Source organism: Peromyscus maniculatus, chromosome 7, assembly GCF_049852395.1.
Source record: "Peromyscus maniculatus bairdii isolate BWxNUB_F1_BW_parent chromosome 7, HU_Pman_BW_mat_3.1, whole genome shotgun sequence".
NCBI classification, from domain to species: Eukaryota; Metazoa; Chordata; class Mammalia; order Rodentia; family Cricetidae; genus Peromyscus; species Peromyscus maniculatus.
The window spans coordinates 71,278,137-71,305,947 of record NC_134858.1 but is presented as its reverse complement, the minus strand read 5'-3'; the positions used below and the strand labels follow the sequence as shown (position 1 = coordinate 71,305,947).

Here is a 27,811-nt window from a genome sequence, read left to right as displayed (position 1 = left end):
CTCAGATGAGGAATTTCTAGGATGTGGCTATGTTGTCAAAGAAAATGTTGCAAATTTAAAAAGTGGAAATACCTAAACCAAGATCATTACTGCATGTTGACTCTGTTGTCTCAGCTACAGGCAATGGGCTGGCACACGACAGAATTTTTGCCTGTTTATTGTTGAGCGTATCACACTTTTCTCACGTCTACCTGCATTGGGTACCTGTAACACCCATGGCTGGAAGGGGTCATGGAGACTCCTCGTTGATAATTCAATGGATATCTCTTTATAAATTGGTCGGACTTACAGTCAGTTTCTAACATCATGTGCCCCTTAGAGCCGTAGCCAGCACTCACTGACCTGTTCCCATTTATTTTCAGTGAGTGTCATAACTCGACGGATCGAATCAAGGTCCGAGTATGGGATGAAGACGATGACATAAAATCCAGAGTTAAGCAGCACTTCAAGAAGGAGTCAGATGATTTTCTGGGACAGACAATTGTGGAAGTCAGGACTCTCAGTGGCGAGATGGATGTCTGGTACAACTTAGGTGATAATTTTTATACCTACTTGAAAATGAGTTAAAATTCAAGAGTTTCTGTGACATAGATTATATTCGCCTATAATTAAAAATGGAATACCTTTGCAGATCATTCTGTTGACCTCTTGGGTTAGTTTCATTAGCAATGAAGGGTAATTATTGATTAAAATTTTATATTATTGAAAGACATTGTTGAAAATAAAATTTATAAAATGTTGAAAATAAAAAAAATCTCAAAGAATCAATTGAATGTCTTTTCAGAGAAGAGTTTATACCACTCTCGATTTTAGATTTATAATATACATCTTCAAAGACACTTGTCTAATGTTTGGAAAATCTGAGATTGCTTTTTGATTTATTCTGCTTACTAATGAAAATTTAGCAATAAAAATATAGTTGGGGGGGGCTAGAGAAATGAATCATCAATTAACAGCATTTTCCGCTCTTCCAGAGGACCCAGGTTTAGAACTCAGAACCTAAGTCAAGTGGCTCACAACTACCTGTAACTCTAGCTTGGGGGATGCAATGCCTTCTTCTGTCATCCATAGACAACCACAAATGCATGGCATGCATTCACACAGATGCACACATGCACATGAATTAAAAATAAATTAACTAATTAAAGTAGTTTATATGTAGTTGTGATTTTTTTTTTTTTTTTTGGTTTTTCGAGACAGGGTTTCTCTGCATAGCTTTGTGCCTTTCCTGGAGCTCACTTGGTAGCCCAGACTGGCCTCGAACTCACAGAGATCCACCTGGCTCTGCCTCCCGAGTGCTGGGATTAAAGGCGTGCGCCACCACCGCCCAGCTGTGATTTCTTTTAAATGGTGATGTAAAAGTAAGCTTTCATTAGCAAAGACAAGAAGAATTGATATGGCTTTAGTATGGGGTCCAACTGTGAAGACATCAATAATAAGTTTAGCTAGCATGACATTTAAATGAACTTTTTGTTTGGAAACAGGAGTAAGACAATTTTGAATTTGGCTTTTACTTGAATAAAAAATAATGGGCTCTTTATTGATGGCTTAATAATAGTACAAATTTATAGTTATCTCAGTTTCCATAAAAGATGTCATCCAAATATTTCTTAATGACAGCCTAGGAAATGGTAAATTAAATTTTTGAGGACTGGCTGATCATGAACCCAACTGAAGCTGACATGGCCCCAGGGCTGCAAAGATTTACCACTTAGGTTCATAATGTACTTTATGTTCATAATGTACAGAACGTTGGCTTAAAAAAAAAGCTACAAACTTTTAGTAATATAATAGTTGTCAAAATAAAGTCTCATTGAGTTAATAAAACTCTAAATTATGTAACAACTTAAACAGGAAATTAACTTAATCTAAACACAAATGATTTGGCTACACTGGGAACTCATTTCCAAAAATAGTTGAAGAATCTTAATTTAAAAACGGTACTTCTCATTATTGGAATCTAAGCTTGAAACTAAGTTAAAACTCCCACATCTTGTTTAAATTATTAAGTAACTTTACATATGAAACCAAGATGCTAAAGAAAGAAAACTTCAGTTCCTATGCAATACTCGAAAAAATCATATTTTAATTAGAAACTGGCTTTTGCATGTTTTTTTTCTATAATAAATTACCATCCTCTTGAACTAAAGCATAGAGGTATATGTCAACATAGAAGTTCTTGTATTTGATTGTTTGGATGATATATACCTGATTTTAACCAGTTCGCTAGGGGGCTTAGCTGTGCTGCTTGGTTAAAAGGCTGCCCATCTGTGATGTGAAGTCGCCCTTTAAACTGTGATACCGTGTAGAAAGCCTTTTCTTCAGCACCTTCAGCTGCCTGGGGGGTACTTATGTCCTCCCACTTCCTTGTCCTTTGCTTTCTAGGAGGGAAAGGAGAAGGGAGAAAGGCAGGAAAGGAGGGACATGAAGAGACAGAAGTGGAATTAATTTGCATTTCTTAAGCTTTGTAAAATCCCTAAGTATGACCAGCCCTTACAAATAATTCACCTGTCCTTCCTGTAAACTCCATCCTTTCTCAACACTTGGAATTCACCCTAGCACACAAAGCAGGGCTTGCTCAAGTAGAGTCAATGGCTCCTGGATTTGAGGGATAACATAAGTTCCAAGCTTCCCAGGAGCTCTGGAAAGGGGTGGTTGGCTTTCACTTACTGCTAACTGAAAACTCCATATATGTTGAGAGTAAAAGAATTCCTGACCAAGTCTGCTGGGCCAAGATTGTAATTCTATTTCCTCAGAAGGCAGAGGCAGGAGGGTCACCAGGCCAAGGCTTGCCTCGGTAATTTAGCAAGGACCTGTCTCAAATTAAAAAAAAAAAACGAGAAATTGGCTGGAGATATAGCTTAGTGGTAGAGCTCTTCCCTTGCAAGTATGAGACCTTGAGTTCAATCCTTGGTACTAAACAATACAGTAGGGGTGGGTGTGGTATCCTAGCAAGTGGGCAAAACTCTGATGATTCTGTACTGCTAAAGAAAGAATTTTCACAACTCATTCCTGCTAGACAGCAAAGATGAGAAAATCAAGAGGCATCCCACACAGAAAAGGCAAGCTTCTTAATTTAATGTAGCTAAAAACATAGCTATGTTTAGGAAAAGGGCCAACTAAGGAGGTCTTCAGCACTAACCTATTGTTTTATTTAGTTCCTATGTTTTCTTATAAGTGGTGACCTTCTTCCCTCCATGCATTTCCTCTGTGGAATGGGTGTCAATCTCACGTCCTCAATCTCCATTCATACTCTAGGAATCCTGTGACTGTAAATTGCTCTCAGAGCTCTGATAGGTGTGTGCTGCTCCTCCTGACTCAAATCCACTTATTGAAAAAAACTGACTATATTTTGATTCTATTCAAATAATTAATACTATATTTACAAATAAACACAGGCTGTAGACAGACTCTATGAAAGCTGCTTTTATCTTCTTAGCCAGAATTTGGTTCATCTTTTGAAGTGCAGAAAGAGCAAGAGGAAGCCGAAGAGGAGTTTTCAGATGAGACAGTCTCCTCGTGAAATTTTATGCTCCGATTATCTTGCTTGTAATTGCCACACGATGAATTTAATTTTACAGTGAATGGGCAGGGGGTCCTTTGATCTTCTGTCTGAACTCTCTACAGGCAGTTTAACAATTACAGCAGCACAACAGGCAGGTGTTGTCTATGGGGGTCATGGTTACTTAGTCACTTATGATATAGAAAAATGAAGTGTTCCTAGGTAAGCTTCTCTTGTGTGTGTGTGTGTGTGTGTGTGTGTGTGTGTGTGTACATGTACATGTATATGAGTGTGTGTAGATGTGTGTGCATGCATATACATATGTATTGTCTGTGCATGTGTATATGCATGTGTGTGTGTGGCTAATTTAGTTTTCATTAATTAAATTTGTTTTTAAAGATCCATTATTTTTATTTTATGTGCATGAGTGTGTCATCTGCATGCATATATATATATATATATACATAGCATGTACATGACTGGTACCCATGGAGGCAAGAATAGAGCATTGAATCTCCTGAAACGGGAGTTAAAGACGGTTGTGAGCTGCCGTGTGGGCCCTGGGATTAAACCCAGATCCTCTGCAAGAACAGCAAGTGCTCTGAACCATTGACCCGTCTCTCCAGCCATAAATTTGTCTTGAAACAATTTTACACGTGTGTAAAACATATGGACCACTTTCACCCACAAGCTTATCACCCCCATCAATACGCAGTCCCCCACACAAATCTCTCTTTCATGTTCATGTCTATTGGTTTTGTTTGGTGACCCACTGAGATTAATTTAATTAATTAATTAAAGAGCCAGCCCTTGTGCCCGGGTGTTTGGCTTTATCCTTTGCAGTATGGGGCGGGGGGGGGGGGGGGGGAGCTCTCCAGTAAACCTAAAACTAGAGACAGGGGTTCCCCTCTTTCCCTGAATCTCTCAGTAGCCAATCCTTTAGAGATAAAAGGTAGGGCCCCATGAGCCCCTCTCCCATCTTGACTGATTGCTGATATGGCCAGTCTTAGGTAGGTCCCGTGCAGGTATCTATGGTTGTGGTGAGTTAGTACATTAGGGAACTTGAATTAGAATTATGTTCTGGTTGAAATAACTGACCAAGGACATTTTTGCTTTCCCTCAGAGAAACGGACAGATAAGTCAGCTGTGTCTGGGGCCATCCGACTGAAAATCAACGTGGAAATAAAGGGAGAGGAGAAGGTGGCACCATACCATATACAATATACCTGTTTACATGAGGTAACTAGCAAAACAAATTTTATTACAAGCGAAACATGGGGCAGGGGGCGGGTGTGCTTGTTATGAACTGCAAAACAAACCCTGGGTTTTGAAAAGTCATGGAATTAGGTTTGTGGAATTCTCCCTGGAGTTCAGACTGGCTATGGTACCCAGAGCTGAGCTGGGCCTGTGGTTAGCAGGGCCTGTGCTGACTGAGCCTGTGGTACCTGGGGTTGTGCTAGGCCTGTGGTAGCCAGGGCTGTGCTGGGCCTGTGGTATCAGGGGCTGTGCTAACTGAGCCTGTGGTACCTGGGGCTGTGCTGGGCCTGTGGTTAGCAGGGCCTGTGCTAACTGAGCCTGTGGTACCTGGGGCTGTGCTGGGCCTGTGGTACCTGGGGCTGTGCTGGGCCTGTGGTATCAGGGGTTGTACTGACTAAGCCTGTGGTAGCAGGTAGTGAGCTGATCCTTTAGTGGGATTTCAGAATGAGCACTTCAGGCTGGTGACATAGAGCCTGACTCACCAGCTCCTGTGTGGTCCTTGGTGTGCACACACTGACCAGTTGCCCTGGACCACGGCAAGCTCTGGAGAGGTAAGAAGTGTCGCTGAAGACCTTCTTGGGTGAAAATGATTCTTTTTCAAATATCCAAAGGATGAGATGAAGCTGAGGACTGTTCCTTGCCCCATGCTCTGGGAGAGGAGGAGAGAACACTTTCCCAAGAGGGAAAAGGCATCAGCAAGATGTCTGTGCTGGTTCTATTCCTGTCACTGTGATAAAACACCTGACGAAAAGCAATTGAGGAGAGAAAAGGTTTATTTGGGCTCACAGTTCCACACTGTAATCCATCACAGGAAGTCCTGAGGGCAGGACTCGAAGCGGTGGCTCACATCACAGTCAAGAGCAGAGAGAGAGCAAAGGCCACCTCTTACCGAGCCTCTCTTCCCAGGTGACTCTACAGTGTGTCAAGTGATACTAAGCTAACCATCACAATGCCATTGCTTTTTAATGCATTAATTTTCCTAAATACATTTATGGAAATCCCTGTCTCTAAACACTTGACACTGTAAAGATTTGCATGCCATTTTTACCAAAGAATAAGGAATGGTGTTTCAGTTGTTCATACAGTAAGCAGATACAGGATTAATGGTTACTTTTATAGCCAATGCACTGCTGGTATTATGTCAATAAAGAGCATTCTGGTTTCTGACTAATAAAAAGCAACAATCACCACAGGCTTGGCCAGGATCTCTGGCCTTGGAAACCCAGCAGAGGAGATGTGTGCTTTAGACTGTGCTTTCTAGAGTTTTCTAGTTCAGAAAGTAGGGCTGGGGAGACAGTTCAGTGGGTAGAGGTGCTTGCTACCAAGTGTCACTACCCAACGTCCACACATGGGATCCACACAATGTAAAGAGAAAACCAGCACTCACAAGCTATCCACTGCCCTCCAAGTGGACACTGCCCTACCGCCAAAGGTAAATTGAAAAAGAGATAGAAATGTCTACATCCAATAAAAAAGGTTCTTCTAGGCTACAGCATCTATACTTGTTAGACACAAAAGGGAATTCAGTGGGGGTGATTTCTTTAATTATGAAATTTCCAAGCATTTATTTTTATTCTTAACTCTTTTCCTGACCCTTACTATTCTGTTTCTGAAGCCTCATGGTATCATTATGTGACGATCTTCTGTAGGATCATGGCTAACATCCCATTATCCAGCCAGCACACTGTAATTTACTCAGAGTTCACAAATGTAAAAATATATTATCTTATGTAGAAACATTTACATATGAACATGCTTGCTTCCTTCTGAAAATGGCTGGGTATACAAACAAATTAATTATTGAGTCTGCAGACTCCCAGACAGAAGCAAAGGCAGATTTCCTATAATAAATTCAGTTTAATATAACCTAAGATATTCCCATTGCATTCAGAAGCTGGTGACATAGACGTGATAATAATATAGGGATATTCTACAGAAAAACATAGTTAAATATTCCTAGCCTGTCCTGAAGAATCCCTGAACTGTAAATCACTTGCTTTCAGAACCTGTTCCATTACTTGACTGAAGTGAAGTCTAATGGCCGTGTGAAAATACCAGAGGTCAAAGGTGATGAAGCCTGGAAGGTTTTCTTTGATGATGCTTCTCAAGAAATAGTGGATGAATTCGCCATGCGTTATGGGGTTGAATCCATTTATCAAGCTATGACGTAAGTGCACTGGGACACTGGAGTGGTCACAAATCTCCGTTAAAACTCAATGGAAAAAAGGGGGGGGACTTCATCTTGATCCTTTACTTTTTCTCATTTATTTATTTACTCTGTGTGTGTGTGTGTGTGTGTGTGTGTGTGTGTGTGTATGTGTGTGTGTGTGTGTGTGTGCGCGTGTGCGCGCGCGCGCACACGCTTGCCATGGCATGTCTGTAGAGATCAAGGGACAAATTGTGGGAGTCTGTTCTCTCCTTGCACTGTGTGGGGTTCTGGCACTCCAACTCAGAATGTCAAGCTTGTTGAAAAACACTCTTACCTGATGGCCATTTTGCCGGCCCTCATCTCAATTCTTTTGACCCAAATGCAACTGAGCATCCAAAAAGAGCATTTTTTTTTACATTGTGCGTATGTTGCCAAGTGCAGCAGTGAGATAGTAAGTCTCAGAGAATTCACCATCACCATCCTCGTGTCTCTGCTCCCTTTTGGAAACGGGAAGCCTTCACTAGCATCATTGGTATGGGAGATTCAGAAATGCCCACCTGAGACCCACTGATGAGATGTGATATTCTGAGAGCAGAGCCAACAGCCTGTAACATGGACATCTCTTTGGTGTCTGAGGAAAGTAAAGCCTTGGCATGCCCAAGATTCCATAGCTGTTAGCATCTGAAGCACAAGGAGTCATTGTAGCATCTTAGGTAAGGTACTAGGCTGAGTCCTTTATTTAATATATATATAGTATTACTGTTATAAATAAAGCATAGACGTGTGTGGTACTGATAGACCTCACTGCTACAGTGACAGGTATATGAGTGGGCTTACACAGACACCTGACCTTAACAGGGGTATCAGCTAGGACTTAGAATTGGGTCACTTATTCTCCATGGTGGATGTTTTCATACCTGGTCTATGTTTGTAAGTACATTTAGTCTATCATCTATACACAATGTGTAATAGTAAAGGGTTTGTAGGCATATGTTAACATAAGTGCATGTATTAACAGCAGGGTCATATTCTCATGTGCAATGAATGGATGGTGCACGAGATAATCAATTAATTCTAGTCATAGAAATGATAGGTTTTGTCCTGATTTCATCTCTGTTGCTGTGATAAAAATGCCCTTGATTAAAAGCAGGTTAATGGAGAAAGGGTTTAGTGTAGCTCACAAATTCAGATTACAGACCTACAAGGAAATCAAGGCAGCAAGAGTGTGAAAAGACTGCTCACACCCACAGTTAAGAGCAGAGAGAAACTGAATGCATGTGTACTCTCTTGCTTGTGCTCAGCTCGATCTCTCTTGTCTTACACGATTCAGGAGCCCCTGCCTAGGGCATGGTGCCACTCAGAGTGGACTGGGTCTTCTCACATCAGTTATATTAATTAAGACAACTTTCCACAGACCAACCCAATGTCTATAAACCTTTACTGGGACTCTTTTTCCAGGTGATTCTAGGTTGTCTTAAGTTAACAAAACTATCATAAGTAATTTGCAGCAAAATCAGTGTTCTTCTCCAAACTATAGCAGTCATAGCATTTACTCACCAGCCATGGTTGGAGAACAGAGTTATTTAAGAATGAATGCATGTCTAAAGTACTGAAACAGAGGGGCTGGGGAAATGGCCTCATGGCTAAAGTGTTTGCTGCACAAGCGTAGGCACCTGATTTCAAATCCCCAGCACCTACATTAAAGAGCTGGGCACAGCAGCTTGTGCCTGTCACCCTAGTGCAGGGAAAGAGGAGACGAGGATCCCTGGGACTCAGTAATCAGCCAGTAGAGTCAGCTTGAGAGTTCTGGCTTACTGAGAGACCCTGTCTCAAACAAATAAAGTGGAAAGGGATTGAAAAACACACTAGATGTTGAACTCTGGCCTCTACATGTGTGGGCACTGACATCTGCATATGTTTGCATGAACACACACTTTGGTAGATGATGTTTCTTTTCAATTTATATAATGCCCTGGTGCTGAATAATAATGATCACACTTTTAGACATACAAGGGATCTTAGAGGTCACAAAATAGAGACTTCCTGCACAATCTAGAAACTCAGTTTTTATCTCATGGCCACCCACTTCTCCTGCCCACATCTTGCAGCAGGGACTCACTGTCAGGGCAATCCATTTTCCACTCCAGCAGCTGTAAAGGAATCGGTGACTTTGACGTCTGTTTTATCCCATGCCAAGTGCTATGTAACTTATCAGAACACATAATATAAAATTGAGCACAAGTGAAATGCAACTATGATTAACAATGTAAGTGAGCTGTTCAGTGTGGAAACACTCCCAAGCAAAGCAAAGAATCCAGTGCAGTTATAGCAAAAGATCTCTGGGTGCTGACATAAGAGTCCGTCTCTCCTATTTTCTGTATTCTGGGGAAAATGGCTATAATACTGGTCAGCACCAGGTAGCTGAAAGAGGAGAGCCAGCATGCCTCATAGCCTTCAGTATGTTTTCTCACCTCTCAAGCTCAACCATACAAAGTTAACAAACTCTGGATTCCTATCTGATAAGTGACCTGCAAATCAAGGGGATGTTTTCCTATTTGCACTCCACTTTCCCAAGCTCCTGTTGACACCAGATACCGGTCTGAAGCTAGGATTGGCAACTGCTTTTTTCTGTGATGCCCAGACAGTAAGTGAGGCAGGATCTGCTGTCTCCCTGCAGTGTTCAATCCTGCAGTCCTAGTGTGAAATAGTTGATGATCAAGCCAACACTCAGGCGTAGCTAGTTCAGCTGAAACTCCTCCACTCCTCCGGCCCACATCTTGCAGCAGGGACTCGCTGTCAGGGAAATCTGTAAGGGAGTTAGTAGCTTTGACATCTGTTTTATCCCATGCCAAAGGATTTAAAGATTTTTGGTTTATTGTTGTTCAGTTTTAATTTCTGTGTATATGTGTGTACCTCAGGGAGTGTCTACGCACCATGTGGGTGCAGGGGCCCACAGAAGCCAGAAGAGGGTGTCAGATCCTTTGGAACTAGAATTATAGATAGTTGTGAACTACCATGTGGGTGCTGGGAACTGAACCCAGGTCCTCTGCAAGAACAGTGAGTGCTATTCACTATGGAGCACCTCTCCCAGCTCCTGCCGAAACTTTTTCTGTTCAGAATTGACCTGAGGGCTACAGACCATGGCAACTGCTGGAGTCAGTTCTCTCCTTCCACCATTTGGGTTTGGGAGTCAAACTTAGGTTACTGAGTTTGTTGGCAGGTACCCTTACCCACTGAGCCCTTTTTCCAGATATATATGTATTTTCCCCACTTTTTCTCATCAACATTGTTCTGGACAAATTTTGTTTTGACAATACAAAATTTGCCATTACCTTGCAATAAGAACAAAAAAAAATCTATTGATTGAGAATCTAACAATCCCTAAATACAGTCTCTTCGCTTACTCATATTAGCAATCTGTGATTAATGCTAGAAATGAATTGCTTTTATAGACTGATATACATCTTTAATTGTGTGTCAATATGTCAGCACGGTTTAAAAAAAACTACACTTATATTTAAGAAATACTATGCAGTGAGCAGCTTGGAGGTGACTCAGTTCTAAAGAAATTGGTACAGATTGAAATCTTGACGAGTCATTGCTTTTACTTCACTGTGTTGGAAGTTCTGGGTTCAGGCTAGAAACTGAATAGGAACCAGAAGTAGAGGTTTCTATCAACATAATTTTTGAATCTCATTTTCTCCTGGACTATCTCTGGATGTCAAAGGTTTTCAATTGCCAAAAGCAAATAAAGGAGAAAAGATGGATTTAATTAAATTGGTGTATGTGACTCCTTCCCTCTGTAAGTTGTACTGAAATATTTTGGTGCATACCACCCTGGTTCCTTATAACAATTTGAAAATAAACTTTCAGATACTGACACTTATTGTCAGGGGTTGAAAATGCTTTTCAGAGGTCGTTTAGCCATGCTTCCAAAATGCTATTTCTGTAACTGAAATGTAAGTTAATTTCCAGTAGATTGTTGACAAAATAAAATAAAATATCTACTGGGAAAGGGCAGTTTATGGATGCAAACTTCATAGTTACATGTATGAAGTAGTTAACCAGTATTTCTCTATTGTTTTGAAACCTTTGCTTTAAGGCACAAAAAACAAATACATAAATAACACATCAGGAGGGGAATAGTTTGTTAGCATTCCCCATATCCACAAGAGCAGTACAGCTGGAGAAATAAGTTATAGGTCTTTTAATGTCCCTGAACTTATTTGTGAAGCCCGCCAATGTCACACCTTGTCTTCCTACCACACAGAAGGCAAAGGGCTTCCCAAACAGGAATTCCCAAGGCTGAAACTGACTGGTGATCACTTTAGCTTTTGAAAGCTGCTGGTCAATCAGTCTTTTGATGTCAGGTTCCCTTCCACACCGGTTACTATACAAAGGTGTTTACAGAGTTCCTGCTTTATCAGGTAAGAGAAAGAACAAAACCCTCTTTCCAACAAGAAAGAGAAACTCCGATCTGCCACATCAAGCGTTTCCAAGGCACTGTGATTGTTATCTATATTTCTTGTGGACCAGAGCTTCAGAAGGAAACTCCAGGCAGCTGCTTTTTAATATGTTAGGTCACCATACAAAGGAGTAGGCTTCATTGTGGTGTTTTCTTAGATCCACATCAACGCCCTTTGTTTTCTTCACTCTCCTCCCCCACCACCCTCCCCTATAATATGCCCAGACTTTCTGGCACATTTTCTCTCCCTTTTCTACTTTCCCATAGCCCTCTCTTTTTCCCTCTCCTCTTCATTAAAATATCTTCCCTCCTTCTGATTGTCCTGATTCTACTTTCAACACACACACACACACACACACACACACACACACACACACACACCATGCATACACACAGATACATAAATATAAATCAAGAGTCTGCATGTGAGAGAAAATGTGGTATTTCTTTTTCTAATTCTGGCTTATTTTGCTTAGCATACTGAGTTCCAGTTCCATCCATTTTCCTGCAAATGTCATGATTTCTTTCTTTCTTTTTTTTTTTTTTTTTTTTTTTGCTTGTTTATTTTGTTTTGTTTTTCGAGACAGGGTTTCTCTGTGTAGTTTTGGTACCTGTCCTGGATCTCACTTTGTAAACCAGGCTGGCCTTGAACTCACAGAGATCTACCTGCCTCTGCCTCCCGAGTACTGGGATTTCATTTTTTTTCACATTTAATAGAATTCTATTGTGTATGAAAAATAACGTATCAGAACATAAACCAACAAATCATAATGACCGAGCAAGCAAACTACACATGTAGAATTATTAGTTTTAAGTTCATATAAGAATTCTGTCCTCTTTTTTTTTTTTTTTTTTTTTTAAATGGTACTTCAGTATATTAAAAATTATCTGATTTTGTTAATATGGTGTACAATAGTTCTCTTTTTTTTTATTATTATTATTATTATTATTTTACAACACCATTCAGTTCAACATAATAGCCACAGAATCCCCTGTTCTCCCCCTCTCGCTCACCCCTCCCCCCAGCCCACCCCCCATTCCCACCTCCTCCAGATCAAGGTCTCCCCCGAGGACCGGGGTTGACCTGGTAGACTCAGTCCAGGCAGGTCCATTCCCCCCTCCCAGACCGAGCCAAGTGTCCCTGCATAAGTCCCAGGATTCAAACAGCCAACTCATGCAACGAGCCCAGGACCTGGCACCAATGCACAGCTGCCTCCCAAACAGATCAAGCCAACTGACTGTCTCACCCGTTCAGGTGGCCTGATCCAGTTGGGGGCCCCTCAGCCTTTGGTTCATAGATCCTGTGCTTCCATTCATTTGGTTATTTGTCCCGGTGCTTTATCCAACCTTGGCTTCAACAATTCTCGCTCATATAAATCCTCTTCTTACTCACTAATTAGACTCCCAGTGCTCCACCAGGGGCCCAGCCGTGGATGTCTGCCTTCAGATTCCTCAGTCCTTGGATGGGGTTTATGGCACCACTATTTGGGTGTCTGGCCATCCCATCACCAGAGTAGGTCAGTTCCTGCCGTCTCGCGACCATTGCCAGCAGTCTTTTGAGGGGGTATCTTTGTGGATCTCCGTGGGCCTCCCTAGCTGACTGCTTCCTCCCCTTCTCACCTTCTCATGTGGTCTTCATTTACCATGGTCTCCTATTCCTTGTTCTCCCTCTCTTTTCTTGATCCAGCTAGGATCTCCCACTCTTTCCCTCGACTGTCGCCCTTCATTGTTCCCACTCATGACCAGGCTATTCATGTAGATCTTGTCCATTTCTCCGTGTCTTTTTTTGGGGTCCCGTTTTCCAGGTAGCCTCACTGGTGATGTGAGTAGCAGTCTAGTCATCCTTGTTCCACATCTAGCATCTTCCTATGAGTGAGTACATACCATACTTGTCTTTCTGAGTCTGGGTTACCTCACTCAGGATGATTTTTTCTAGATCCATCCATTTGCCTACAAACCGTGTGATGTCGTTGTTTTTCTCTGCTGAGTAGTATTCCATTGTGTATATGTGCCACAATTTATTTATCCATTCTTCAGTTGAAGGGCATCTAGGTTGTTTCCAGGTTTTGGCTATTACAAACAATGCTGATATGAACATAGCTGAGCAAGTGCTCTTGTGGTATGATTGAGCATTTCTTGGGTATATGCCCAGGAGTGGTATAGCTGGATCTTGGGGGAGATTGATTCCCAATTTTCTAAGAAAGCGCCATATTGATTTCCAAAGTGGTTGTACAAGCTTGCATTCCCACCAGCAGTGGAGGAGAGTTCCCCTAGTTCCACATCCTCTCCAGCATAAAGTGTCTTCAGTGTTTTTGATCTTAGCCACTCTGACAGGCGTAAGGTGGTATCTCAGAGTTGTCTTGATTTGCATTCCCCTGATGATTAGGGATGTTGAGCAATTCCTTAAATGTCTTTCAGGCATTTCCTCTGTTGAGAATTCTCTGTTTAGTTCTAAAGCCCATTTCTCAATTGGACTGTTGGTCCTTTTGATGTCTAATTTCTTGAGTTCCTTATATATTCTGGATATCAGTCCTCTGTCAGATGTGGGGTTGGTGAAGATCTTTTCCCATTCTGTAGGCTGTCGCTTTGCCTTGTTGACCATATCCTTTGCTCTACAAAAGCTTCTCAGTTTCAAGAGGTCCCATTGATTGATTGTTTGTCTCAGTGTCTGCGCTACTGGTGTTATATTTAGGAAGTGATCTCCTATGCCAAGGCGTTCAAGACTATTTCCTACTTTTTCTTCTAGCAGGTTCAGAGTAGCTGGATTTATGTTGAGGTCTTTGATCCACTTGGACTTAAGTTTTGTGCACGGTGACAGATATGGATCTATTTGCAGCCTTCTACACGCTGATATCCAGTTATGCCAGCACCATTTGTTGAAGATGCTTTCTTTTTTCCATTGTACACTTTTGGCTTCTTTGTCAAAAATTATATGTCCATAGGTGTGTGGGTTAATGTCAGGGTCTTCAATTCGATTCCATTGGTCCACATGTCGGTTTTTATGCCAATACCAGGCTGTTTTTTATTACTGTAGCTCTATAGTAGAGCTTGAAGTCGGGGATTGTGATGCCTCCAGAAGTTGTTTTATTGTACAGGTTTCTTTTAGCTATCCTGGGTTTTTTGTTTTTCCATATGAAGTTGAGTATTGTTCTTTCCAGATCTGTGAAGAATTGTGTTGGTATTTTGATGGGGATTGCATTGAATCTGTAAATTGCTTTTGGTAAGATTGCCATTTTTACTATGTTAACCCTGCCTATCCATGAGCATGGAAGATCTTTCCATTTTCTGAGATCTTCTTCAATTTCTTTTTTCAGGGACTTAAAGTTCTTGTCATATAGGTCCTTCACTTGCTTGGTTAGTGTTACCCCAAGGTATTTTATGTCATTTTTGGCTATTGTAAAGGGTGATGTATCTCTAATTGCCTTCTCAGCTTCTTTGTCCATTGTATATAGGAGGGCTACTGATTTTTTTGAGTTGATTTTGTATCCTGCTATGTTGCTGAAGGTGTTTATAAGCTTTATCAATTCCTGGGTGGAATCTTTGGGGTCACTCAAGTATACTATCATGTCGTCTGCAAATAGGGAAAGCTTGACTTCTTCCTTTCCAATTTGAATCCCCTTAATCTCCTTATGTTGTCTTATTGCTCTGGCTAGAACTTCAAGTACTATATTGAATAAGTATGGGGAGAGTGGACAGCCTTGTCTCGTTCCTGATTTTAGTGGAATTGCTTTGAGTTTCTCTCCATTTAATTTGATGTTGGCTGTTGGTTTGCTATATATTGCCTTTATTATGTTTAGGTATGTTCCCTGTATTCCTGATCGCTCCAAGACTTTTATCATGAAGGGGTGTTGGATTTTGTCAAATGCCTTTTCTGCATCTAGTGAGATGATCATGTGGTTTTTTTCTTTGAGTTTGTTTATATGGTGTATTACATTAATGGACTTTCGTATGTTGAACCACCCTTGCATCCCTGGGATGAAGCCTACTTGATCATGGTGGATAATTGTTCTGATGTGTTCTTGGAGTCTGTTTGCCAGTATTTTATTGAGTATTTTTGCATCAATGTTCATGAGGGAGATCGGTCTGTAGTTCTCTTTCTTTGTTGCATCCTTGTTTGGTTTAGGAATCAGGGTAATTGTAGCCTCATAGAAGGAGTTTGGTAATGTTCCTTCTGTTTCTATTATGTGGAACAATTTAGAGAGTATTGGTATTAACTCTTCTTTGAAGATCTGGTAGAATTCTGCGCTGAAACCATCTGGTCCTGGGCTTTTTTTGGTTGGGAGACCTTTAATGACTGTTTCTATTTCCTTAGGGGTTATTGGACTATTTAAATAGTTTATCTGGTCTTGATTAAACTTAGGTATGTGGTATCTATCCAGAAAAATGTCCATTTCTTTTAGGTTTTCCAGTTTTGTGGAGTAGAGGTTTTTGAAATATGACCTTATAATTCTCTGGATTTCCTCAATGTCTGTTGTTATGTCCCCCTTTTCATTTCTGATTTTGTTGATTTGGATTCTCTCTCTCTGTCTTTTGGTTAGTTTGGATAAGGGCTTGTCTATCTTGTTGATTTTCTCAAAGAACCAACTCTTTGTTTCCTTAATTTTTTGTATTATTCTCTTAGTTTCTAATTTATTAATTTCACCTCTCACTTTGATAATTTCCTGGCGTCTATTCTTCCTGGGAGACTTTGCTTCTTCTTGTTCTAGAGCTTTCAGATGTGCTGTTAATTCACTAGTGTGCGATTTCTCCAACTTCTTTATGTGGGCATTTAGTGCTATGAATTTCCCTCTTAGCACTGCTTTCATAGTGTCCCATAAGTTTGGGTATGTGGTGTCTTCATTTTCATTGATCTCTAGGAAGTCTTTAATTTCTTTCTTTATTTCTTCCTTAACCCATTGGTGATTCAGTTGAGCATTATTCAGTTTCCATGAGGTTGTAGGTTTTCTGTAGTTTTTGTTGTTGTTGAAATCTAGCTTTAAACCATGGTGATCTGATAGAACACAGGAGGTTATTCTGATTGTTTTGTATCTGTTGAGATTTGCTTTGTGGCCAAGTATGTGGTCGATTTTAGAGAAAGTTCCATGGGGTGCTGAGAAGAAAGTATATTCTTTCTTGTTAGGATGGAATGTTCTGTAGATATCTATTAGGTCCAATTGGGTCATGACATCGGTTAAGTCCTTTATTTCTCTGTTAAGTTTCGATTTGGGAGATCTGTCCAGTGGTGAAAGTGGGGTGTTGAGATCTCCCACTATTAATGTGTGGGGTTTTATATGTGGTTTAAGCTTTAGTAATGTTTCTTTTACATATGTGGGTGCCCTTATGTTTGGGGCATATATGTTCAGAATTGAAACTTCATCTTGGTCGATCTTTCCTGTGACAAGGATGTAATGTCCTTCTTGATCTCTTTTGATTGATTTTAGTTTGAAGTCTATTTTGTTGGATATCAGGATGGCTACCCCTGCTTGTTTCTTAAGACCATTTGATTGAAAAGTCTTTTCCCAGCTTTTTATTCTTAGGTAGTGTCTATCTTTGAATTTGAGATGTGTTTCTTGTATGCAGCAGAAGGATGGGTCCTGCCTTCGTATCCATTCTGTAAGTCTATGTCTTTTTATAGGTGAATTAAGTCCGTTGATATTAAGGGATATTAATGACCAGTGATTCTTCATCTCTGTTATTTTTGGTGGTAGTGTGTGTGTACTTCTCTTCTTTGGGGTTTACTGTTGTGGCTTTATCTATTGCCTGTGTTTTCAAGTGTGTATCTGACTTCCCTCGGTTGGAATTTTCCTTCTAGTGCTTTCTGTAGGGCTGGGTTTGTGGATAGGTATTGTTTAAATCTGGCTTTGTCTTCGAATGTCTTGTTCCTTCCGTCTATGATGATTGAAAGTTTTGCTGGGTATATTAGTCTGGGCTGACATCCATGGTCTCTTAGTGTCTGCATTACATCTGTCCAGGTCCTTCTGGCTTTCAAAGTCTCCATTGAGAAATCGGGTGTTATTCTGATGGGTTTACCTTTATAGGTCACTTGGCCTTTTTCCTTGGCTGCTCTTAATATTCTTTCTTTATTCTGTACATTTAGTTGTTTAATTATTATGTGTCGAGGGGACTTTTTTTGGGGGTCTAGTCTGTTTGGTGTTCTATAGGCTTCTTGTATCTTCATAGGCATTTCCTTCTTTAAGTTGGGAAAGTTTTCTTCTATAATTTTGTTGAATATATTTTCTGTGCCTTTGAGTTGGTATTCTTCACCTTCTTCTATCCCTATAATTCGTAGGTTTGGTCTTTTCATGGTGTCCCAGATTTCTTGGACATTTTGGTTCATGACTTTGTTGGCTTTAGTGTTTCCTTCGACTGATGGAACTATTTCTTCTACTGTATCTTCAATGCCAGAAATCCTCTCTTCCATCTCTTGCATTCTGTTGGTTATACTTGCATCCGAAGTTCCTGATCTTTTACTCAGGTTTTCTATTTCCAGCATTCCCTCTGTTTGTGTCTTTTTCATTTTTTCAATTTCCCTTTTCAGATCTTGGACTGTTTCCTTTGTTTGTTTCATTGCTTTTTCATGATTTTCTTTCAGTGCTTTATTGTTTTCTTCCAGGATTTTAATGTTTTCTTCCAGGACTTTATTGTTTTCTTGGAGGGCTTTATTGTTTTCTTCTAATTTGTTTGCCCTTTCCTCTAGTTGTTTACAGCGTTCTTCCAATTTTCTTGTCTTTTCCTCTACACAAGCCTCTACCTTCTTCATGAAGTTACTCATAAGGCTACTTTCTTCTGCTTCTTCCAATTTTTGGTGTTCAGGTCTAGATGTTGGAGGCGAGCTAGGTTCTGGTGATGCTGTATTGCTCTTCATTTTGCTGTATGTACTTCTGCTTTGACGTCTGCCCATCTCCTTGTGGTTCCTTCTTGGTCTTATCAGTGGACTTGTTTCACAAAGATCTGACAGACTCAGGAAGACTCTCTCTCTTGTCCAAAAGGGAGTTCTCTTGTCCAACTCTTTGGTCCAGAAGGGAAGTCAGGGGCAAGCTCTGGTCCAGAATGGCAGTCGGGGACAGGCTGGGAGCTGGGGGCCGGTCTCTAAGTCTTAGGAAGTGGGTGGGGTCTTGGGCAGATGGGCGTGGGGGCAGGGCGCGGAGACTGCAGGGGCTGCCGGGGGCTTGGAAATGGGGATCCCTCCCGGTGGGGCTAGAAGGGGAGCTGCCCGGTGGCCAGAACCTGGTGCCAAGTTGGGCAGGCCTCTCAGGAGTGGCTGGTGGCCAGGGATGGGGTCCTGGCTGGACCCAGGCACTCACCTCTGGTCCAGAAGGGAAGTCGTCAGGGGCAGGCTGGGAGCTGGGGGCCAGTCTCTAAGTCTCAGGAAGTGGGTGGGGTCTTGGGCAGATGGGCGTGGGGCAGGGCGCGGAGACTGCAGGGGCTGCCGGGGGCTTGGAAATGGGGACCCCTCCCGGTGGGGCTAGAAGGGGAGCTGCCCGGTGGCCAGAACCCGGCGCCAAGCTGGGCAGGTCCTCCCGGGGTGGCTGGTGGCCAGGGATGGGTTCCGGGCTGGACCCAGGCACTCACCTCTGGTCCAGAAGGGAAGTCGTCAGGGGCCGAATTCTGTCCTCTTAATATTTAAAATTTACAAAGTTAGGGCCTGGAGAGATGGCTCAAAATGTTAAGAGCACTGGCTGGTCTTCCAGAGGTCCTGGGTCCGGTTCACAGCACCCACATGGTTGCTCACAACTGTCTATAACTCTGGTTCTAAGGGATCCACTACCCTCTTCTGGCCTCCATGCACACAGTGTACATAATACATGCAGGCAAAACACCCACACATATAAAATAAATCTTTTTTTTAGAGAGTTTAAAAAAATCACAAAGTTGGGACACCATGCTTTCAGGAAGCAGCATATTCCATCTGTGCAGTTCACACACTTACAAGTTTGGAAAAGGACAAAACGGCTTGATTCTTCTGAGTCTTCCTAGCAGTTTCTTTTCATACTTAAAGACTGTGTACTTAGCCAAATCCCTCTATTACTTCATCATCTTCCTCCTAATGGAGACTGATTGGTTTCTCGTAGGCACATTCATGCTTCTTTTGAGGACAGACTTGGAGATAGATAATGGAGGGGAGGGGTATATTAGAGTCTGAGTGTATCATCAGATTTCTCTCCTGAGTAGTTCTCAGAATATAGAGGAAGTAGATTCCATTCTGCCGGTAAATAACCCGAGCTTTAGGACTCAGCTTCCCAGACCTCTATACTGTATCCTGCTGACTGTAAACACGCTCCTCTTTACCACAGGCTACTTCCTAGCAGGGACAGTTTGTCAGTTCCCTCTGTTAAGTAAAACGGTGCCCATGCCCTTTGCTCTAGAGCTTTCATGGAAACAGAGATTGTAGCTCTCCTATCAAAACAAGTGAACAATTGGGAACCTGAAGACTCTGTGCCCGTGTGGCTAATGCAGTCGTCAGTGCACAGTAGAAGGGGCTTTCTAGCTTACAGCAGTAAGAACAGAGGTCTGCTCCCCCTGTCCAAGCAGCACACTGCTCTCTGTGTACTTGTGCATTGCTTCTCGAGGTCAGGCATGCTATTTCCATCATGATAGTGTGCCTTGATATTTCTCATTTGTGCAAGCATATATTTTTTTCCTTATAATGTTGTAACACCTCTGAGAACATAAATGGAATTTTATTCTATATATCGGCGTGATTGGTGCATGTAGTGTATGTATTAGTGCATGTATGTATGAGCTGGAGCTCACCTATTGGCTATGCTGGTTGGCCAATGAACTTTAGGAATCTGCCTGCTCAGCCTCTGCAGTTACAGGATTCCAGATGGGCGCTGTCCCACTTGGCATTATGTGGGTTCTGGAGCTGCGAACTAAGAGCCTCCCACGTGCATGGCAGGCACATCACCACTTGGGGCATCTCCCCAGCCTCTCTGGAAGTGATTTCTATGACATTAACACACTTTAATTAGTCTCTATTTCTTTTGTAAAACCAAGCTGAAGCTGTGCTTAAAATGTGGGATCCTGCTAAACTAGAGTCAGCTTCTGCGGTGCCGAGTGAGAAGAGGCACTGGGTCACTGGGTCATGGCCTTTTGCTGTGACACTAACAGCTTGTGCCTTGGTATTGCTGTCATCCACTTGTAGACCAGAACTGTTGGGCTACAGTTCACCTTGAACCTGGTTTGGTTCAGCTGCTAATGCCACACACATACACCTAAGGAAAACGTTGAACAGCTGATTTTTGATTTACAACCTTTTCTTACGGGTCTGTAAGAGGAAGGAACAGTTGTAAGAACAGAGGCCACAGCAGTGAACAAGAAGTGAGGATCCAGATCCAGGCCCAGCATTCTAGAACACATAATTCGCTTGCTCAGTAGATGTTTCCTGTGTGTCTAGGTGTGTGCACTGATGCAGGATGCCTCTAAACTATGAATTGAATGTTACTGTAACAAAATGCCATGAACTGGATGGCTTATAAACAACAGGAGTTTATTTCCCACAGTTAGAAAGACAGTGACGTCCATGATCAAGGTTATCCTGCGAAGGGCATTTTCCTGGTTCCTGGAAGACACTTTTTGCTGTGTTCTAGTGTGACAGGATCTCTCTAGGCCACTTTTTAAAAAGTTACTGTTGGGTTAAACATGAGAAGCCCACTGTCTATCTTAGCACCTCCCAAAGACCTTACCTCCTCAAAATGTCAACTCACAAAAAAAAAAGTTTCCTCATAGAAATTATCTGTCCTCTGATCAAACCAAACTAGTGGGAACTCATGAAAGTTGGATCAATGGCTGTGTAGCCTGCATGGGACTGGGCTGGGCTCTCAGCATGGCGACAGTTGTGTAGCTTGGTCTGCTTGGGGGGCCCCCTGGTGGTGGGAAATGAATCCATCCCTGGTGCTTGAGCGGGCTTTTTGGAGCCCACTACCTATGATGGGACACCTAGTGCAGCCTTGAGGCACGGGGAGGGTCTTGGACTTGCCTCTACTGGATATGCCTCCCCATGGGAGTCCTTGCCTTCCCATGGAGGGCAGTAGAGGGCAGGTTGGGAGAGGGATGCTGGGAGGGAGGAGGGAAGAGGGGGATCTTTGATTGGTGTGTAAAATGAATGGAAAATTTTCTTAATAAAAAAATAAAGAAATATCTGTCTTCATAGGGGACAGATTCAGGCCACAGCAAGGAAGGGTCATTAGGATTCAGTAGTAATGGCTTTTGCCTCCACTGGACTCCTAGTTTAGGATGAAAAAGAACTGAAATACTAAGAAGATCATGATGAATATGTATTTGTGCTGCATGCCTGTATAAATGGATGGACCAAATCTAGGTATGTAGCGGGAGCAAAGACGGAAAGGGAGTAGCTGCTGGGAGAGGAGTAGCTGCTGGGAGGAGAGTAGCTGCTGGCATTCTGCTAAATTCTCCATCTTTCTGTGGTTTGCATGTTCCTCACCCTCATTCTCTTCTTTCTGACCTCATAATTGAGATCTAGCCATCCAGAGCCTCCACTGAGAAGTCGTTATGCTTTGGACCTAAGAAGAAGCAATTCGAAAATATTTGAATTTCTCCTTAGTAAGAGGCTAGAACATTTGATGCCGATCACTTGAGAAGATGTCAGTCTGAGTCTTGGAGAACAAATCTGGTCTTAGTGTATTTCTACCATTTTACCTTTTATCTTTCATTTTCTCACCAAAATCTTTGCCAAGAATCTAAGAATTGTTAGCATTTTATCTTTCTGATCACTTTATGATCTTCTCATTCAAAAAAAAAAAAAAAAAAGGTGGGGTTGAAGAGACGGGTCAGCCGTTAAGAGCACCTGTCCTCTTTGCGAAGGACCTGAGTTTGTTTCCAAGCACCCATATCAGATGACGCTCAACAGCCTAGAACTCCAGCTCCAGATCTCACACTTTGTTCTGGCCTCTGTGGGTGCTGGACTCATGTGTACAAACTCCTACATATATACACATAAACAAAAATATATCTTTCATAAAAATTCATATGCTTCATCCTTAAAACAAAGACAGGTACACCCTGTAACACCCAGAGCTTATGTAACTAAGAACAACTTCTCCTAAAGAGACATATAAATTTTGATGGTGTTCTTATTTTGCTCCTGTTATGGCATGAAACAGAAATGAAGTGAGTCCAGAGACAGAATCTGATACAGCTTGCCAGTAAGTACTTCAGTAGTCCATTGGCATCAGAACATACCAGTGACTATCTCATTAGTTTCAAATGTTATCTCTTGCATAACTGACAGATAAAATTATACCCACCATGTGCAAGCTTAAATATACATGCATTGGTAATGAGCAAATCTGTGTGCTGAATACAAGCTCTACCTTACATACCTATCATTTTGCTGTGAGAACATTGACATACTTTCTCTTCACACCCTTTATGAATACAATACAGGGGCTGGAGAGATGGCCCAGTGGTGTTAAGAACACTGATTGCTCTTGGAAAGGACCCAGATTTAGTTCCCATCACCCACCATCTGTGACTTTTGTCTTGCCAAAAGCAAAACATGAAATATTGGACCTCATCTCTGGAATCTGCCTTTCCCAGCTTTCTCTCACCTTTCCTTTAATTGGCTTCACATTCCTTTGCCCATCCCCTACTGCACAGCTACACTGCAGTTTAGGAGTTGTGTCCTCTTCAATGTGTATGGACAGAGTAGGTATGGTAAATGAGAAAACACTCTCCTGCCTTGGGAGATGGCTACCATGGAGTAGAGTCTTTTGGACAGCCCTGCTGGGATGTAGGCAGGCCCAGCTCTCTGCTGCAGAGACATACAGTGAGTGGTTCCTGGACAAGTCATCCCACTTCTTGTTGGCCAGCTGATACTGAAGAGCTAGGATACCAGTTTGTCATTTATTGTTTTTCAGTCCAGCCAGCTACCCTGAAGTTAGGGAAAGTTGCCCCTTGGTGCTAGAAATCATTGCTTGGTGCTCCTACTTCCCAGAGCTGGAAGGATTTGACTTCCTTTCTGGTCTCATCGGAGCTTTCTGGAAGATTTAGAGGGTGACTCCTATGCGTCTAGCCACTGTCCATCATACCCCAGAAATCGCCTCATTTCAGTATTAATCAGAGAATAAGATATTTCTGTCAGTTCTTTGAGATGAATGCTTGCCTAATGTTCTGGATGATTTAAAACACCACTCTCAGCAGAGCGATGATGGAGTGTGGTCAGCATTACAGCATGACAACATTACCACCATGTACCACAGCCAAACACTCCTCAAGTAATTGTATATAATGATCGACTGTTTTATCAAGGTAACTGAACATTCACCTTGTCCCCCTTAACTCTTTGTAAATGCCTTTGAATCTTGTTGCTTTGTTTTCATTAAGAAAAAAACAACACCACATTGGTACATCCTTGGGTGTGGGAAATCACTGTGCTAAATATAACCTCAGTAAGGACAGCAGAACTACAGACACACAGGTGCAGCCACAGCGTACAACCCCCAAAAAGAGAGGAAAGTGACCCCAATGAAGTCAAGTCAATGTGTTGAGAAACGTCTTCCATTGGAGTACTTTGACTAGATGCCATAATGAAACCTAAATAACTAAGTCTATCTGCATGCTACATTCACTACAGCATAATTCACAAAGAAAGGAAAAGGGAAAAACCCCTCAGGTAACTTCTTCCTTGTTGGACTCCTTTTCTCATCCCCTCTCTCAAACACATCCTCCTCAATTCTCACACCTAAAGTAACCCCCTTATAAATGCAGATCTGATGGTGTTCCTTCCACTTCATGGAGAGGGAGTATGGTTTCTGGGAGATGACTTCGTAGCTTACATTTACTCTGAGAGACTTGGAGTTTTATTTGCTAAAGTCCTCTGACCTATGAAGATGTAGCTCACCTAACATATGGCACAGAACTCCACATAAACCCGCAGGCACGCCTCTGGCCATATTAGTCTGGAATTCTCCCCTAATGGTCAATGGAGCTGACTGCACACAATTGTGTCTTCTTCATTGTGTCTTGGTTTGTACTATTTCATTTCCCTGAGCAAATTCCTTCTCAGTGAAATCAGGTCCTTTGCATGGCTTGAGGATCTCTTAGTCATCAGTAACTCATCGCCCAGTCTCAGTTGGAAGTCTTTCCTGAGTCTCTCCAGGCTGGGGTGATCATGCCTCACTCAGTGTCTCAACAGCACTCTGTCTGGTCCATGGTTTTCTCACAGCTGCTTCACATCGGTTATGCGCCCAAGTCCATGCTGGTGTGCAAGCAAACTCATTGCTGTCAACCAGACCACACTCGAGACACATTTGCATCAACCATGGGGACACCAGGCTTTTCATTCTTCCCTGGGCACCACCTGGCCTCTAAGCCTAGGCCCCTGTGACTGTACTCTTCCCTGCTTGTGGACTGGCCTTTTGGGGTTGTGTCCTGTACCCTAATACTGTCTGCTCTAACCTGTGACCCACTCAAGCTCACTGCAGGAGACAGCTAAAAGAAGTAAGTCCTGAGCAATCTGGCTGTATGGGTTTGTTTTAATTTTGACTACATTTTATTCATTTATTGCAAGAATACCTGCCATGCCATGTGTGTGGAGGGCTAGTGGGTAACTTGTGGAAGCTGGTTCTCTCCTTCTCCATGTGGGTCCTGGGGATTGTACTCAGGTCCTCAGGCTTGCTGGCAAGTGCCTAACCCAATGGACTGTGTTGCTGCCTGGCTATATTATTTTGAAACAAAGAACGGCATTGCTCTTGTGGCAATTGACTATGATGTCATGTCTTTGCTTCTTCCTAGATATGTCTATTTTTCTTTTATTGTCTCCCAAATTGTCATATTTAGGCATTTAATATTCCATAAATCTTGGCCTATGACTAGAGTCTAACAAATCTAATTTTATGAAATTTGGGGGTCAGGGAGAAACATGATGGCCTCACTTTGAGGTTTTAAAATTTCTTCCTGGAATAATTTTTATATCATTTGTGGTATTCTGTGTGGATTAAGTGCATTAATGATTAACTCCAAGTCACCAATAATGCATCGGCTTCGCATTAAGGAAAGAAATAGAAACACTTCCTCTTGGAGTCATTTAGCCCAGAGTGGGTACAGATTTGAATTATCTCCTTCAGGCTCCCTGTATATTCTGTACTCTGTTGCATGAGTCTGAGTTTGTGCCTGCCTGCCTGCCTGAAGGCTGTCTCGTGAATCTGCCCTTGTGCCTTTATCTGTGACTATCCCTGTGTGTGTTCATGTGTGTCTGTTTGCAAAAGTGTCATGTGACTATGTCTGTCTGTTTCTGTGTGTCTGTGTGTTTGTGTGTTTCTGTCCCTAACAAAGGGCCTCTTCTCTCTCTTTTTTTATTGAACATCATAGAAAGCAAGCATCACATGGTGAGGGATAGGATAGTTTATAGAAATCTTTAATTCTTTTACAAGGGTTTAAGTCACTGACTCCAGCTGCCACCCAAATGACCCAGATGACAAACAGTATTACAAATGTCCTTGTCTATCAACCCATATTGAAATGTTGTGTTTAACATTATAGAAGATACTCATTGTAGAAGATTGCTTTCAACCTCAGGATTTGCTGCTTTCAGCAAATGGCACAAGCGCACTGTTCTGGGTCAGGGGCACAGAAGAGCACATAATTTAAGATTCCAGCTGTGCATCAGCTTGCATTGTAAAATCTGATTACATGGGAAATCCAGGCAAGTAAGGTTGAGGGTTGCATTGTCCTCTTAAAAGCAGGTTAAACAAGCAGGCTGAGTTCACAGTGGTATAGCCATCTTTAGTCTTCTGTGACTTCAAGATGTTATTAATTCTGTCTGTGAGGTCCAGTCAAAGCTCCAGTCTTGTAAGAGATATTTTCATAATATTGCATTGCAGCACTATTCATTTTAAATTTTTGAATTGCATTTTATTTATTTGTTTTGTGTGGGGGGTGTATGTGTGTACAAATGTGTGTGGGGATCATGTGTGTGCCACAGGGCATGTATGTGGAGGTCAGGGGACAACTTAAAGCAATCAGTTTTCTCCTTCCACCACATGGGGTCCAACGTGGGGCTCAGCTTGTGAAATGTGGCAGCTAGTGCCCTTGTCCACTGAGCCATATCACTGGCTCCCACTTGTGGTGTTCTTGGTGTGTATTAAATTTTAAAAGCTCAGAAATAATAATTTTAAAACATAAATACATTTATATTCCCAGGGTTAAATGACAGGTATCATATAACTCTTAGGACATAAATTGTCACTTCTGATTCTCAAGGACCGCAACTTCAACCTACTTTCATTAGCTAGTGTCATGGAAGAGGAGGTAGGAATCCAGCTGTGAGCTAAACAAGGCCACAATTTTCAGAACTGCTTCTGGATTGCTTTGTGGGATGCCACTCATGACATGCCTTCATGTGCGTACAGCCCATCTTGGCATTCAGTAACACATAATGCAGAATTGCCTAAGAGGGAGATAAATGACTAAAATAGCTGAGCAAATGGGGTCAAATTACATAAGAAGACTCTTCTCCGCTGTGTGTGTTTTATCTTTCAGATTTATCATAAGCTACACTTTCAGCTTGCCACTCTTTTGATCGAGTTCACACGAGACAGGTTTCCTTGAGAGAGGGAACAGGATAAAGCACTTGATGCTTTGGGGGTTGTAAACGATTCGAGTATTCCAGGTTTCCATTGAGAGCCTCTGTGTACAGGACTGGCATAATTCAGTTGTTTGTCTAATTGAATCCTGTCTGTAAACAAAGTGCTTAGAGAACAGAATGGCTGATAGAGGCCCTTGAAGCCTGGACAACTTCAGAAGTGCCACTCAAGTCAGGTGAAGCTGACAAGGGGAACCAGTGTGAGCGAAAGTGGGGCCACTTGCTGCAAACAGAAGGCAACCTGAGGAGCAGGCAGAAGCAAATGAGCATTTGGGTGGAATGTGGCATGTTAGACTCTTAAACAACTGAAGGCCGGGGTGCAGGGTGAGAGTCACCCTGTGTTCTCACTTGTTCCAGCACGCTGAGCTTTGCTGGCAACTGGCCTTGGCTTTTAGCACCTAGCACCCATGCAGTTTAAAGAAACGGTCTTTAACCCCACGAGAAGTCACATTCTAATTAAGCTACGTCACAGGTGTGAATACGAGATTTCTAAGAGGCTGAACATGTCTGCTCTTCCAGTCAGAGACTGCAGGAGCTTTTGCTACTTTTCATAGATATAGATGAGGAATGGCTTAACGCTGGCATGAGAAGGTGGGCTTGTGCGTGGATTCGTTTCCATTTTAAAAGCACTGTATGTCTTGTCTTTCCAGGCACTTTTCGTGTCTGTCTTCTAAGTACATGTGCCCGGGTGTCCCTGCAGTCATGAGTGCCCTGCTGGCGAACATCAACGCCTTCTATGCCCACACAACTGTCTCCACTAATGTGCAAGTTTCTGCCTCTGATCGCTTTGCTGCTACAAACTTTGGGGTAAGTCTAATTACTTTTGGAACTCTAAATTTTCAACTAGTTTATGGT

General features: G+C 42.2%; 1 protein-coding gene across 1 annotated transcript in view; it reads left to right on the top strand.

The window, feature by feature from the left end:
* The window catches only part of Unc13c (unc-13 homolog C), a 447,691-nt gene that overhangs the window by 225,491 nt on the left and 194,389 nt on the right, over positions 1-27,811 (top strand). The window contains exons 10-13 of the mRNA XM_076576687.1: positions 363-532; positions 4,626-4,741; positions 6,763-6,926; positions 27,607-27,763. Of these exons, the coding sequence (XP_076432802.1) occupies positions 363-532; positions 4,626-4,741; positions 6,763-6,926; positions 27,607-27,763 (607 nt within the window). The remainder of the gene's footprint in view (positions 1-362; positions 533-4,625; positions 4,742-6,762; positions 6,927-27,606; positions 27,764-27,811) is intronic.